The 12,948-nt window shown below is 39.3% G+C and overlaps 5 protein-coding genes across 6 annotated transcripts; 2 read left to right on the top strand and 3 right to left on the bottom strand.

The window, feature by feature from the left end:
* Positions 1-170: 170 nt before the first annotated feature.
* Positions 171-3,628, bottom strand: LOC106354541 (pentatricopeptide repeat-containing protein At1g74850, chloroplastic). The gene is made up of 4 exons (XM_013794502.3): positions 1,653-3,628; positions 1,184-1,498; positions 998-1,105; positions 171-891 (listed from the first exon to the last, which is right to left on the bottom strand). The coding sequence occupies exons 1-4, from the start codon at positions 3,485-3,487 to the stop codon at positions 555-557; spliced, it is 2,595 nt and encodes an 864-aa protein (XP_013649956.2). The 5' UTR covers positions 3,488-3,628; the 3' UTR covers positions 171-554.
* Positions 3,629-4,718: 1,090 nt separating this feature from the next.
* On the top strand, positions 4,719-7,091 carry LOC106354540. Its single transcript, XM_013794499.3, has 4 exons — positions 4,719-4,902; positions 5,119-5,295; positions 5,715-6,515; positions 6,771-7,091. The coding sequence occupies exons 1-4, from the start codon at positions 4,888-4,890 to the stop codon at positions 6,822-6,824; spliced, it is 1,047 nt and encodes a 348-aa protein (XP_013649953.2). The 5' UTR covers positions 4,719-4,887; the 3' UTR covers positions 6,825-7,091.
* A 698-nt stretch (positions 7,092-7,789) lies between these two features.
* BNAA07G31800D lies at positions 7,790-9,508 on the top strand. Its single transcript, XM_013794497.3, has 3 exons — positions 7,790-8,058; positions 8,363-8,429; positions 8,523-9,508. Exons 1-3 carry the CDS (start codon positions 7,981-7,983, stop codon positions 9,272-9,274), a joined length of 897 nt encoding a protein of 298 aa, XP_013649951.2. The 5' UTR covers positions 7,790-7,980; the 3' UTR covers positions 9,275-9,508.
* LOC106354539 (NAD(P)H-quinone oxidoreductase subunit O, chloroplastic) lies at positions 9,408-10,505 on the bottom strand. The gene is made up of 6 exons (XM_013794498.3): positions 10,203-10,505; positions 10,076-10,131; positions 9,926-9,991; positions 9,818-9,859; positions 9,661-9,720; positions 9,408-9,577 (listed from the first exon to the last, which is right to left on the bottom strand). Exons 1-6 carry the CDS (start codon positions 10,417-10,419, stop codon positions 9,548-9,550), a joined length of 471 nt encoding a protein of 156 aa, XP_013649952.2. The 5' UTR covers positions 10,420-10,505; the 3' UTR covers positions 9,408-9,547.
* A 213-nt stretch (positions 10,506-10,718) lies between these two features.
* LOC106354536 (two-component response regulator ARR15) lies at positions 10,719-12,277 on the bottom strand. 2 transcript variants are annotated; one of them, XM_013794496.3, is made up of 5 exons: positions 11,919-12,277; positions 11,737-11,813; positions 11,401-11,478; positions 11,227-11,294; positions 10,719-11,140 (listed from the first exon to the last, which is right to left on the bottom strand). In XM_013794496.3, exons 1-5 carry the CDS (start codon positions 12,037-12,039, stop codon positions 10,933-10,935), a joined length of 552 nt encoding a protein of 183 aa, XP_013649950.1. In that variant the 5' UTR covers positions 12,040-12,277; the 3' UTR covers positions 10,719-10,932. The 2 variants fall into 2 exon arrangements, with proteins under 2 accessions (XP_013649950.1, XP_013649949.1); XM_013794495.3 differs by having other exon boundaries at positions 11,227-11,297; positions 11,919-12,265.
* Positions 12,278-12,948: the final 671 nt, after the last annotated feature.

The following is a 12,948-nucleotide window of genomic DNA, read 5'->3' on the forward strand; positions in this document are numbered from 1 at the left end:
AAAGAGAGAGAAAGCAGATGAATCAGCCAGAAGGAGAATCTTGCATATCAACTAGTTTATTCTTTATCCTGACGAGTGGAGTTGTTGTGTGTTCCAATTTAAACACAGGCCACTGGGTCATTGGTGTGTAATAAGTTAGATTGGGAGATAGTGACAGACCATCACAGATGTGACAAGCAAACACTAGAGCTTTGATATATTACAACAACATTTAGCTTCACAATAGTAACCAGAAAGACAGATGAAAGAAAAACATAAATCTATGGCTGCAAAATCATGGGTCTGGCTAACAGTTCCATCAAAAGATAAGAGTTTGCTACTTTGACATTTTGTAGCATCACTTCTGCATATAAACTAAGACGACCATTTATCTTCTTCCTATATGGCCTCTTCTGTCTATCAGAGGCTGACACTACTGCTTGGCACCACAACATATTAGCATGGACATGGAGGGCACGTAAATGACTAGAAGTATAGAAGCAGGATTCTCACCAGCCAGTCTAGATCGAGAAAGACAGAAGAGGCCTTTGGTTGCTGGAAATTACGCACACCGGTTAAGCTGGGCTTCCTGCTAGTTCTTTTTTCATCTTAGTTCTTCTTTGGGAAGGGTTACCGCCGCTTTGGTTCGTGTCACTGCTTGTTGAAGTTCTTGTTCCAGCAGCAAAGATTGGCGAGTTTGTTAAAGCGACTAGGCTACTTTTCTGGGACTCTTCTGAAGTTGGTTCTTGAGTAGACAGCAATTGCTTGAGCTGAGATCGCTGGCACATAATGCGACCTCCGTTCCATCCCGTGAAGGAAAATGACGACGAGACATGATCCTGCAAGAAGGAGAAAGCAGCTTTCGTGATGGGAGATTCTCTTGCAGCAGAGCTTTTCTCCAATTGTCCCCGTCTGCTAAATTCAGAAAGTAAAATAAGTTACAGAAGGCAAAAGACAAGTTAAAAGCACAACGCTCGGAAGCCTAATGAAACGAGCTAGCCAGCATCGAAGTACTTACACTGAAACAACAACAGCTAGTTGAGGAATATCCTGTCCCTTTACAAGCATATCACTTAGATCATTTAGCCAAACAGATAGCGCCGTGTACATGCCACCCTCTGACATTCTGCAGAATATCGAAAACCACAATAATTAGATTGACTGGTACTCAACCAACGGGGCCAGCGTAGGGATCTTAACCTACCTATGCACATCAACAGACCACACAAGTTTGTTTTTCCGGAATAACTCAGGGAAAATTCCACGTTTTGTTGCCTCATTGAGTACCCTTGCAGCTCGCTCTTTCTGGCCCAGCCACCACAAAGCATCCAGAAGAGCATTGTAAAACCTTATTCCCAAACCACATCCTTCTGAATTGAGTTTGTCTAAGACATATTCCACTATCTGCCAATTTGAGTCATCATCATAATCTCCCTTGATCATTTGCCCGATAACTTGATGAATATTTGATACTCTGTTTGAAAGCATCTCCTCCAGTAACTCATTGGCATCGTCCCACCTGAAAACAAAACAAAAAATGGAAGATGCAAGTTATTTGCAAGAAAATCAACAAGGGTGCTATGTTACACTAGCATGTCTCTCCAATGCCTGGCCATGTAGGAACACAAAAGACAACATAAGATAGAGCGTGATACTGGTGTGAAGGCACTAACCTCTCGGTTTTTCCATAAACAGACAGCATCATACAGTAGCACATGATACTGGGTAGTATATCAGAAGCTTTCATCTCCTCAAACTGCTCCCTGCACTCATCAACAAGTCGTGCACAAGAATACACACTTAAAACAGCCTCAAGCGTCCTCTCATCAGGATCACATCTTGACTTCTCCATATCCACATATGTCTTCACAGCCTCCTCAAATTTGCCTCCTTGCTTGTAGGCTTCTATTGTCGCATTGAAAGTATCTCTGTTCCTGGGAATACCAGAATCCACCAACCTAGACAAAATCACCTCCGACTCCTTGAACAGTCCTCCCCTTGCAAAAGAATACAACAGCGAGTGGAATGTCTCGATACTCGGATTGCTTCCCACTTCATGCATAGTGTTAAAAGCAACGAGTGCTTCTTCATACAAAGCAGCCTGCCCAAACGCTTCAATAACCCCAGTGTACGCCTTGGAACTTGGCACCACATCCTTAGCCGTCATATACTGCAAAATCTTCCTCGCATCTTCGTGTAATCCTCCCTTCCCACAAGCAAATATTATACCCTCGTATGTCTCCATATCAGGTTCAATATTCTCCTCCACCATGTCATGGAACAAAGTCACCACCTCCTTGAAATACCCACCTTCCCCAAAAACATCAATCAAAATGTTGTACGTAGCAGCATCAGGATCCGTATTGCTAGACTTCATCTCGAGAAAAAGCTGCCGAACATCATCATACCTCCCACTCTGTCCAAACAAATTCAGCAAAACACTGTAAGTATTCGCGTTCGGCGTACACCCTGCCGCCTGCATCTGATGGAACACCCCCATCGCCTCCTTAATAGACCCGGACTTAGCATAGGCCTCTAACAACACATTGTAAGAAGTGATATCCGGCAAACTCCCCCCTGAAGCCATCTCATTTAATAAATCACACACTTTCTCTAACCTCCCCAGCTTCCCAAACGTCTCAACGAGATGACTGTAAGTAGTTAAATCCGGAACAATCCCACCATCGTTCATAGTCCTAAACACCATCTCAGACTCATCCCCCAATCCTCTAATAGCACAAGCACTAAGCAGCGTGTTGTAAGTCACGATATCAGGCTGTATCCCTTCATGTCTCATCTCCGCAAACAAACCTAACAACCCTTCCCAATCTAACCCCCCTCTAGCACAAGCATTTATCACAGTGTTATAAGTCAATATACTAGGCGATATCTTCTCGCTCTTCATCCTCTCGAGAAGCTCGAGAGACGTCTCGTAACGTCCGTTTCTACCGTAAGCGTTAATCAACGCCGTGTAAGAGAACACGCTCCTCGCCACGCCTTGGCTAGGCATTTCGTCGAACACCTCGAGGCACTTGTCGAGCAAGCCTTCTCTCCCCAGCAGCGAGATCATGATGGTGTAGATGTGCTCGTTAGGCTTGCACCAGATCTGCCGCTGCATGTACTTGAAGAGGCGGAGGGACCTCTGCCAGTCGCCGCGGCCGGCGAACTCCTTGAAGACGAGCGCGAAGTCGTTGAGGGAGAGCTTGTTTTTGAATATGTCGAGGCACCGGGCGATGCTGCCGCGCGGCGGGAGGCTGCTGAGTTTGTTGATTAGGGACTCGACGTCGTAGGTGTATTTCCCCTTCTCGACGGATACGGAGGGGTTCCCGAGGACGAGATCCTTCGTCTTCGCGTTGATTTTGGCGACGGAGGAGGGTCGTTTCCCGCCGGAGAGGAAGGTGAGGCGGTTGGGGTTGTTGGCGAAGAGCCTGCGGTTTGTGATGAAGGTGGAGTTCTGGATGAGGAAGGAGAGGTGGTGTGAGTTGGGATTGGGGATTGCGAGGTTCATTTTGAGATTAACGGCTTCTTCAGTAAGTTAACGGACGTTTACTAGATGAAGAGAGGGTTTTTTTGAAAGACGAGTTTTCTCACCCCAGAAGAGGTTTCTTCTCTCGGTGAAATGGCGGAAGAAATGGAAGGAGAGGGAGGGCGCTTGAAGAAGACACGTGGATTCTTATTGTGGATAACAGTCTCGAGGAACCAACCGGTTATTACTCGGTTTATATGATGCTTGCCGGTTTACATTTGGTTAGATCGAAATTGGGTTGACAAATTTATCGCTTAATAAATAAAAGTATCCACAAGAAAAATATTTTTTTTACCCATGATTCATCTTGTTATAATTTATGAAAAATACTATTTAAACCAATAATTCTATTTATTTTTATGATAATTCATTTTTTGGGTGTAATTTTATAATAATTCATGATTCTATTTGACCAATCTTAAGCCACTTTATAAAATATATATTAAAAATTATACTTATGAATCATATTTGAAACTAATCTGCATAATTATTAATAAATCATATTTGAAATTCAGAATATAGATTTTATACAGTACCGACCCTGATAGGAAACGGAAGAAGCATACGCTTCCGGCCGTAAAATTATTATCAATAATTCCAGCATTCATTTTCTGTGAGTTCACTCTAGGTCAGTTGGAAACAGCTCTTCCCTTAATACTTTAGAGTGATGGGATCAATCTCTCTTCGTGCAGTTTTTTACTACAGTTAGTTTTTTGACAAACTTTTATAAACTGGTCCAATATTATTATTTTGTTCCCAGTCCATCATAAACCAGGACCGGTACTGATTTTATAGTATAAATATATTAATGAACCTTTAGTTAAATAATCAGACTAAAGACTTAAAAAATATTGTTATTTTTACTTTTGATCATAATATTTTTTTTATCTTTTCTCCTTATTCAATTCTTATTATTAGAGAGCATACTGAATACTGATACGTAATAAATACTAAAATACCACACCTAAATAGTTACATTTGCACTGCATGTCATAAAAAATTAGTGAGGTAATAAATTGAAGTGAGGGTAAGTAAAAGCATTAAAAACATATATAAATAGTTATCGCCTAAAATGTGAAAACGATTACGAACAGATTGGCGCAAAAAACGGGAAACCGCACCGCCGTTTGCAGTTTACAAAAGCAGCGGGGGATGACGTGACGTTTCCGAGGCGTTTGAGTAATAAAGTGGACTCGTCATGGGCATATAAGTCATTTCATACTTTCTGTTCCTAACAGACAGACGCTTCAAGTAAAAGAGAAACAAAAAAAAAAGAACCAACCTTTTTCGCCTTTCTTTCTTCTTGGCGAGAGTCTTCGACCTTGGTCGGAAAACAAAAAAAATCTCATAATCGCTTCTCCGCAACCGCATTATCGGCTCTAATGGGCGACTCCGAGGTATAATTACCTCTCTACCCCTCAATCTCCTCCCTCTCTCGAGCTCCTTCTTTCGATTCCCTGTGATTTTTTCTTCTTCTCGTTGAGTCTAGGCCGTGTTTTGTCTGATTAAGACAACCTTGTCTCTTGCTCTAAGCTTCGTGTTTGGTTGATTTTTTATTTATAGGTTTGCGTTGATTTTGTTTTTTCTTTGTTGTTGTTGGTTGGGGTTGGCAGACCTTAGCGGCGTTGAAGAGAGCCTACGCGGATACGATACTGAACACGACGAAGGAGGCGGCGGCGCGTGTGTTGTCTTCTGAGAAGAAGACACGCATGTATCAGCAAGAGATTGTGACGGTTAAAGACGAAGCTATCACTACGTTGCTTAGGCTTAAACAGATGTATGATTCCAAGGTACAATAACTGTGTAGACCTTTTCTTGATTCTCATGTATGATGTATGTGTGTGATTGTGAGTTTGGTTTATTCAATCTTTCATATTTCAAGTAGCTAGAAGATGTTACACTAACACTTTGAGCAGATTGAGCTGTGTTCTTCATCCACTAACTATAATAGTTGATGAAATTTAAAAGCTGATTGTAAGTGAAACCAATTGAGTAGCTTAGCGTTGAATATATCTTAGCAACATGTTCTGTATCCACCACTCATTTTGAGTTGATTCTTTTACAATTGTGGGGATGTAGCTGTTTTTATTTTTTTATCTTAGAGACTTGAGGAAGACCTTCCCCATTGTGTACTATCTTTCTGTTGTGGGCGACTTTGCATTTGCGCCTCAACTCTTTAGTTACCAAAATACTCTTTGTGGTTGTATAGGTGAAGGAGACAGAAGAGATGTCCTTGAAGCAGCAACAAAAGGTTGAGGAACTTGAAGCTCAGCTTGGAGAAGCTGAAGATATTGTAGGGGAGCTGAGGATGGAACTTCGAGCACTTCATGATGAGCTCAACAAAGTTACTAATCGTCAGCCATCATATCTTAAAGGTGATCACCAGGAAGTCTCTTGTCGAAAAGCAAGTGATGCAGCAGTTTCTAGCAGTCAGGAGCGATCAGGAGCTGTCCCAGTTGAACAAAGTGGTTCGGTGGTGGCTAACGGGATCACAAACCAATCTTTGGCCCGCATTAACAGTATTAAACGGTGTTCTTCTAAAGATAGCATGGATCGTTGTCACCACACTCTTCCGTCTATTTTGACAAAGCGCAGGGAGGTTGAAGGATGTACACAGATGATTCACGCAGTGGATAAGAAGAGTATGGTCAATGGAGATGGAGAAGACCCAATGGTGTCTCAAAACACATCTCCGAAGGAACATGAAGAGAACAGAATGACTGTGATTAGCGCAACAGAGGCAAGGAAGGAAGAAAAAGAGATTCTGGCATCTAGTGAAGAAACTCCAGTTTTGGCTGCTAGTAAGAACCGGTGTATCAAGTACACATTCAAGAGGAAGAGAAAGAAGGAGGCTTCAAGCAATCTTGAAGGAGATTCATCCATTGAGGAGAGCAGAAACGTGAAACAGAAGACTGGGGAGAAAGACGATGGTTATCTGGAATCTCTGAAGCCTAGCTTCACCGGTGAATCATCTCGGGATAGTCTATGCGTAGCACAGGTGGCTCGGCAGGTTAGTGAATATTAGCAATGCATCTAGTTCTCTATATACATACTAAGTTAATTATTGTTTTTTGGACAACTTGTGAAGAATCTGGTTTGTTACTTTTCCCTCTTGCCGTGTAAGTGTTTTGGTCTGAAAACTGATTTCACTAGTAATGGATGGCCCTTCATTGTTAAACTCTTTGTCCCTTTTGGTGGGTGGTTTATTATTTATATGATGATGACATCTCACTGTTTCTTAATTGTTTTGTTTTCTTGACCGCAGCTTGTACCATTCTCGAAGAAGACTAGTTTTGCAGCAGAACTAGTCAACCAGTAGGATGCTGCTCGAGTTCCTATTCATCATCAAGTGCAGTTTATCTGTCCATGGTTATGCCAGCTTTAGCGTTACTAGTAAAGTATTCCTCTAATATATAAAATGTTACTTTTGATTTTGAGTCAAATTAAAGTTTTATTTGATATGGATTGATGAGGACTGTGAATTCTTACGCCTGGATTGGTCAAAGAGGTATCATTGTATCATGATATCTCAAAACCATTTTATGTTTTACTTATATGTGAATAATAATATCTAACGAAGAAGTCTCCTTTGTCACTTAGTCAAAGTTATTTATGGGAATATGGACTGAGAGACCATGGACCATCGTCTGCCTAAAAGAGGCAACTTATATGTGACTTGTCATCAGTCGTCTGTGTTTAAAACTAGTGAATAATTGACCATTCAAAAATTACTAGCGGCTTCATAAAGAGAACATTTCTTTCCCATGCTGTAATTACTCTAAGGAAGACTTGTTCAATCAAATACATTTAGATTCGAGTTTATTAATTAATAATTATAGACTCATAGTAGTTGCTAATTCTCAGTTAATAATCTTTCAATATAGTGTTATTCTTAAAATTTATAATGATTGTGATTGTGCTTTAATTTCTAACTCTTTAGTTAAAATAAAATTTAAATCCATGATCATAAATAATAATATGTATGATGAATTAAGAAATTTAAGAATCACAAGTTGGCCTAAAAATAAATTGTTGAGTTATATACTATACTAAATCTTTGATTAAAAATTTATTCACATATATTGAAAATGTGTTCAAATGTAGTACCTAGCAATTACTAAGTTAGACCAAAAATAATAATAATTTATGGAAAAGTTGAATAATATGCCTTGCAGTCCAAGGTTCAAACTCAGCACTCTCAGCGACTCGTCATAACAATGACCAATCAAAAAAAAAAACACCAGGGGTAACGTGGTAATTTAACTGAACGAGCATTAAGCGTATTTAAATACACACACAGAGAGGCTTGGGTTCTTTGGAGAGTGAGAAATACAAGGAACGTTGCAGAGCAGTTTCCGATTCTCATCTCTCTCTCTCTCCCACCGATTAGGTTTTGCTCTCTCTTCTTACATTACTCCCCCGTGTGTGTGCGTGAGTGTCTTCCTTGACCTTGCTCCACAGAAGAGAGATTAGTCATGGTTGCTGATTCCGTCACAGACTCTCAACTCTTCCATGAGTCTCCGGTTTCGAGAGATTTCGTCAAGAAACGGAAGGTGAGCTTTCTTCGAATTCACTCCGGCTCGATCCCGTTACGTTCGTTTTCTTGAATCGAGTAAAGATGCGTGATTCCTTATAACAACCATGCGCGATTATAGACAATAGATCTCAGATTATGACTGTGGTTGTGGATAACATTTAGGCATGTTAGATTCGGGTTTATTTTATTACTGGCTTCCAATTTAAAATAACTAATCGGTGATTAGTGGATCGGTCCTAACTCTTTATATATTACTTTATGTCTCTTATGAATCGTCACGCATGTGTATATAACCTATGTAACGTTTATTTACGTTGCAGGCGAATTGGTTTTGGAAGCTGAAGCAGTGGAAGATCGATGCTCGTCGCAGGCAATGGATATACCAATGTACAACACGTGGCATCTTCTCTTCTTCAGTTTTTCTTTTTAATCATTCTTTTTTTTTAATGTTGATGATGAATTGTTTGTGAAATTGATCAGGGAAGAGAGCAAGCGTAGGTGAAGCAGGGCTGAGATCTTTGCGTGACAAGCTGATTGATAGAAAAACAGTAAATGATAGAGTTTCTTACCTTGAATCTTGGAGTATTGATGATCATCATGATGGACTACGATGCTATGATGATAGTGATGACGATGAGACTGATCTGTCTGCTAGTAGCCCCACTAGTGTCCTCAAGAATAAAGACTCCGATACTAATAAGAGTGTGCACGGCTGCTTCTGCTGTTCTAATCAGATCACTGAGGAAGAGGAAGAAGAAGCTTTTGATGATGCGTATGACAATTGGGAAGACTTTAGCGATGCGTTGAACAGCTTTGAGAGCGACGAAGATAGCCAGAGGAAGAAGAAGTCTTCTCCTCATAAAGACAAGTGCAAGCAAGAAGCTTCACCAGAGAAGGCGATTCATCACAACGCCACCAGTAGAAAGAAGAATAAGAAGAAGAAAAAGTCTGATCAGAAGAAAGAAGGTGACGGTGATGATGAGATGAGTGATTGTCCTATTTGCTCTGAAGAGATGGATGCAACGGATCTAAGCTTCTTACCATGTCCTTGCGGGTTTCGGCTGTGTCTCTTCTGCCATAAGCAGATCAACGAGAACGATGGACGTTGTCCAGCTTGCAGGAACAAGTATGAGCAGACAAGTAGTCACAACAGTGGGGAAGTTAGTTTCCAGCAGCGTGGCCGTGGCACAGTTCGTTTGTCTCCTTCGTTTAAAGGACTTGACATAGCTTAAGAGAGAAAGAAGATCGAGAGTTTTGATGGAACGTTTACTTTTTGGTTTACTTTTAGTATGTTAGTTTCTCACCAGGAACAACAGTTTTGTTTTAGATTATCATCTCAGGCAATAAAGGAGTGTTAGACTGGTATAGGGATGCAACTACGGTAGATGCATTATTGTAAAACTCAGTCTCATTACATTCTTTACATTACACAACAGTTTTTTTTTGACTATGGTAACATTATTATACTTGTCAAACTCTTGATAGACATGATCTTCTTGAAGACTCTATAGTCTCTCGTAAACAAGTTTCTCAGACTGCATAAGGAACCAAAACACACATAAAACAATCGTGATTTGTTTGTTATAAGGACAGTGTTACTTTCATAAATTTTAAGTACCTTGATGAGCATATCTGTTGGTAGCCAAGCCGGTGCGGTTGGGATACCAACCCATCCAACCTAATAACTCCAAAAAAATTGTAACTCATTAGCTTATAAATTTATTTATGTATTGCTAATGAAACAGAACAAACAATGTGTGTCGCAACCAACTTACAAGTGCATACTCTCCTGTCTCAAAGACACGAATGTCCAGTACCTGCAAAGTTTAGCAAGACCGAGTTAAACTTCTTTGCCGAAAAGGGATTGGATTCGAGTTATATACCTCGCCGCGATCTTCGTAGATGTAATCTAGTCCTTTGTAGAAAGGAGGATGACCAACTGATAAGTACTGTGGTCACAACAAATAAAGAAATAAAAAAACGTTTCAGAAACAGGATTTCAATAAAAAGAAGAAAAAAAACGTAGACCCTACATTGATGCTGTTGAGGTACTTCTCCTTGTCTACACGAACGATTTGACCCTTCTTCACTGTTTCAAAAGAGAAATATCAAGTTTCTGTTATTGGATTCAACATTTGAAACATAAGTGAAGAAGCTGACTCGAGTAAACCGGTTTCTTGGGAAGAGTTTTAGGGGTTTTGGTTGCAGCTGGCGAAGCTTCTCCTTCGGATTTAGTCTCTGTGCTCTGTTTCTCTGCCTCTGCTTTGACTCTGAACTGAGTCTGAGATCGAAGAGGGAAGCTTCTAGAAGAAAGTGGGAGTGAGGAGGAGATTGTCGAAAGAGAAGAAAGCTGAGACAGAGTCGCTGAGAAAGCCATTGGAGTGGAGAGACCACCAAGAAAATTTCTCTGTGTGTTGTTGTTAAGAGTTTGGGATAAGACCGCAGTGGCCTCTCAAAACTCAACGGTCTAAATAAAGACATAAGCGAACCAATCATAGGGTGCCACGTAAGTGACACAAACAAGCTTCCTCTGCTTTGGGATTACGTTTTAACAAGTGGATTATTTTTTCCAGTAAACTTATTTTTATCTTTTATATAATGTTTTTTCTTGTCTGATGTTTGATTTTTATTTATTTATGAAATACAAGTGAACTCATGTATGGCATGGAAGCTCAATCATATACAAATCGTTCCACGTTCACTTGATTGATTAAAATAACAAAGAGAGTCATATGGTGAGCCTCAAGGATCTAAACATTGCATATATCAAATCAAAAACTTATCTAACCAAGGAAAAAAAAAGAGAGGAGTCTTAGCTCAATCATGAACTCTAGATTCTAATTTCATCCTTTTGGAAGATGGAGTGTTATCTTCCGGAGAAGAAACAACATTAGACGATGAAGATGATAGTGATAGTGATAATAAAGAAGATGATGAAGAAGAAGATGTTGTTTTGAAGGATTCTCTTAGGACTAATAAGGTTACTGGTTTTCTCTTGTTCAGCTTCACCACCTCTCATTATGAGTTCTTTAAGCCGCTTCACATCTGCTAATTTCACCGGTTTTAGCAGAAAATCCTCTGCTCCTTCTGTCATGCATCTGCATGCACACAAAAAATTTCAAAGTCAAATAACAACGTTTGAGATTTATTATTGTAATATCATAATTAACTAACAGCCACTTACTGTTCTATACGAGGTTGTATGTTCTCAGACGACATTATCACTACAGGTATTTCTCTGAATGCTGAAGACTCCTTGGTTATAAAATATTCAACATAGTTTATGTTGAGTAAAGCTTTATTCAATATCTTCTCTCATATAATGAAAAAAAAAATGGAAAAAAGAATAATGGTTTACTTTGATCTTCTTGAGTAGTTCATATCCTGTTAGTCCCGGCATAGAGTAATCTGTCACTATCAAGTTCACCTTCAAATCCTGCAATAAATCATTTGCAAGAACTAGTCATATAAACCATACATCAAAAGCAAACCCTTAATGATACACAAAGGGTCAATTTTTAAATAAACTGATCTTTCATTTAGACAGGTTAAAATCTTGTGATCCTGATTGTTTCAACTATTGGATTTCTTGGGAGCCAAACCACCAGGGAAGAAAGCACCAAACATTTCAATCTTGAGTTTGTTTGGTCAGAAAACTGAGAGGTTTTGAAGAAAGAAAGAAAGAAAACATTACCTTAAGACCAGAAGATCCTTTGTCTCCATCTAGACCAAGATACTGAAGAGCCCTAGTCCCACTCTCAACAGTCGTCACTGTATATATATATATATATATATATATATATAAACAAAACCCGTATTTTTTTAATCAGAAACCGAACCAGAGACCAAACAAAGAGAAACAAAAGAAAGAGATACCTTTACAAGCAGAGATCCTAAGCAACCTCTCAATAACCTTACGATCAACAATACTATCATCCACAGCGAGAACATGTAACTCCGAGGTAGAAGAAGAAGAAGATAAATCTCCTAGTGCCATTGTTTTCTCTTGAGGAAATTGAAAGAAGCGTTGTGGATGGATATTTAACGTCAAAGAAGGACACAACTAATCAATGTGAGGATTAAGACAAGGAGTTACATAAATAAGAGAGAGAGAAGGGAGGTGATGGACTCTTTTTTAAAACAGAGAATCTAGAGGATCGGATTTTGTTTTGTGAAGAGAATCTAATAGATCTATGAGTGTGATGTGTTCATGTGTTGTCAGATAAACGTAATCTTGTATCATCACGGTCGAAAATCTTTTTTGAGGGACCTTTCTGATATATTTACAATCTCTTTGTCTGCTCTTTTTCTCTCTTATCTGACAACGACAACTCTCCTCTCTGTAGTAGTCAGCCAGTAAATTTACAACTACTGTTGTCTATTGATTACTTTTTTACTTGTCCTTTCTATTAATGTTGATATGAGCAATTAGTGGTTACTAATGTGTGTTTATGTCTTGATAAAGACAAAAAACATTAATGTCGTTATCTTATCGGGGGGCTCCATAAGACTCTTCCTCCCATCCGACAACGACTCTTCTCGTATATTACTTGCTTCTACTTACCTTTCCTCTTAAACATCTAAAAAAAATCGTATAGGTTTTGACAGAAAATCTAGTAAATATTTGAGAAGAAAATTTAGTTACTCTCATGAACTACCAATCAGGTGAAAACATATTTTCTTTTATTCCCTCCGTTGAAATAGAGAAAAAAATGTACAAACATATTTACTCTAGTATGCACATGAGTAAACTTGTTTACCCCAGTTTTCTCTCTTTCCCCTTTCTACTTTTTCACTATTTTTTCACTTTTTAAATTTTTTCTCTCATTTACTCTAAAAATTACCAATCACAACCATAGTGCATTATTACAAAGTATTACATATTCTTGGAACAAAATCTTGATGG

Source organism: Brassica napus, chromosome A7 (genome assembly GCF_020379485.1).
Source record: "Brassica napus cultivar Da-Ae chromosome A7, Da-Ae, whole genome shotgun sequence".
Lineage (NCBI taxonomy): Eukaryota > Viridiplantae > Streptophyta > Magnoliopsida > Brassicales > Brassicaceae > Brassica > Brassica napus.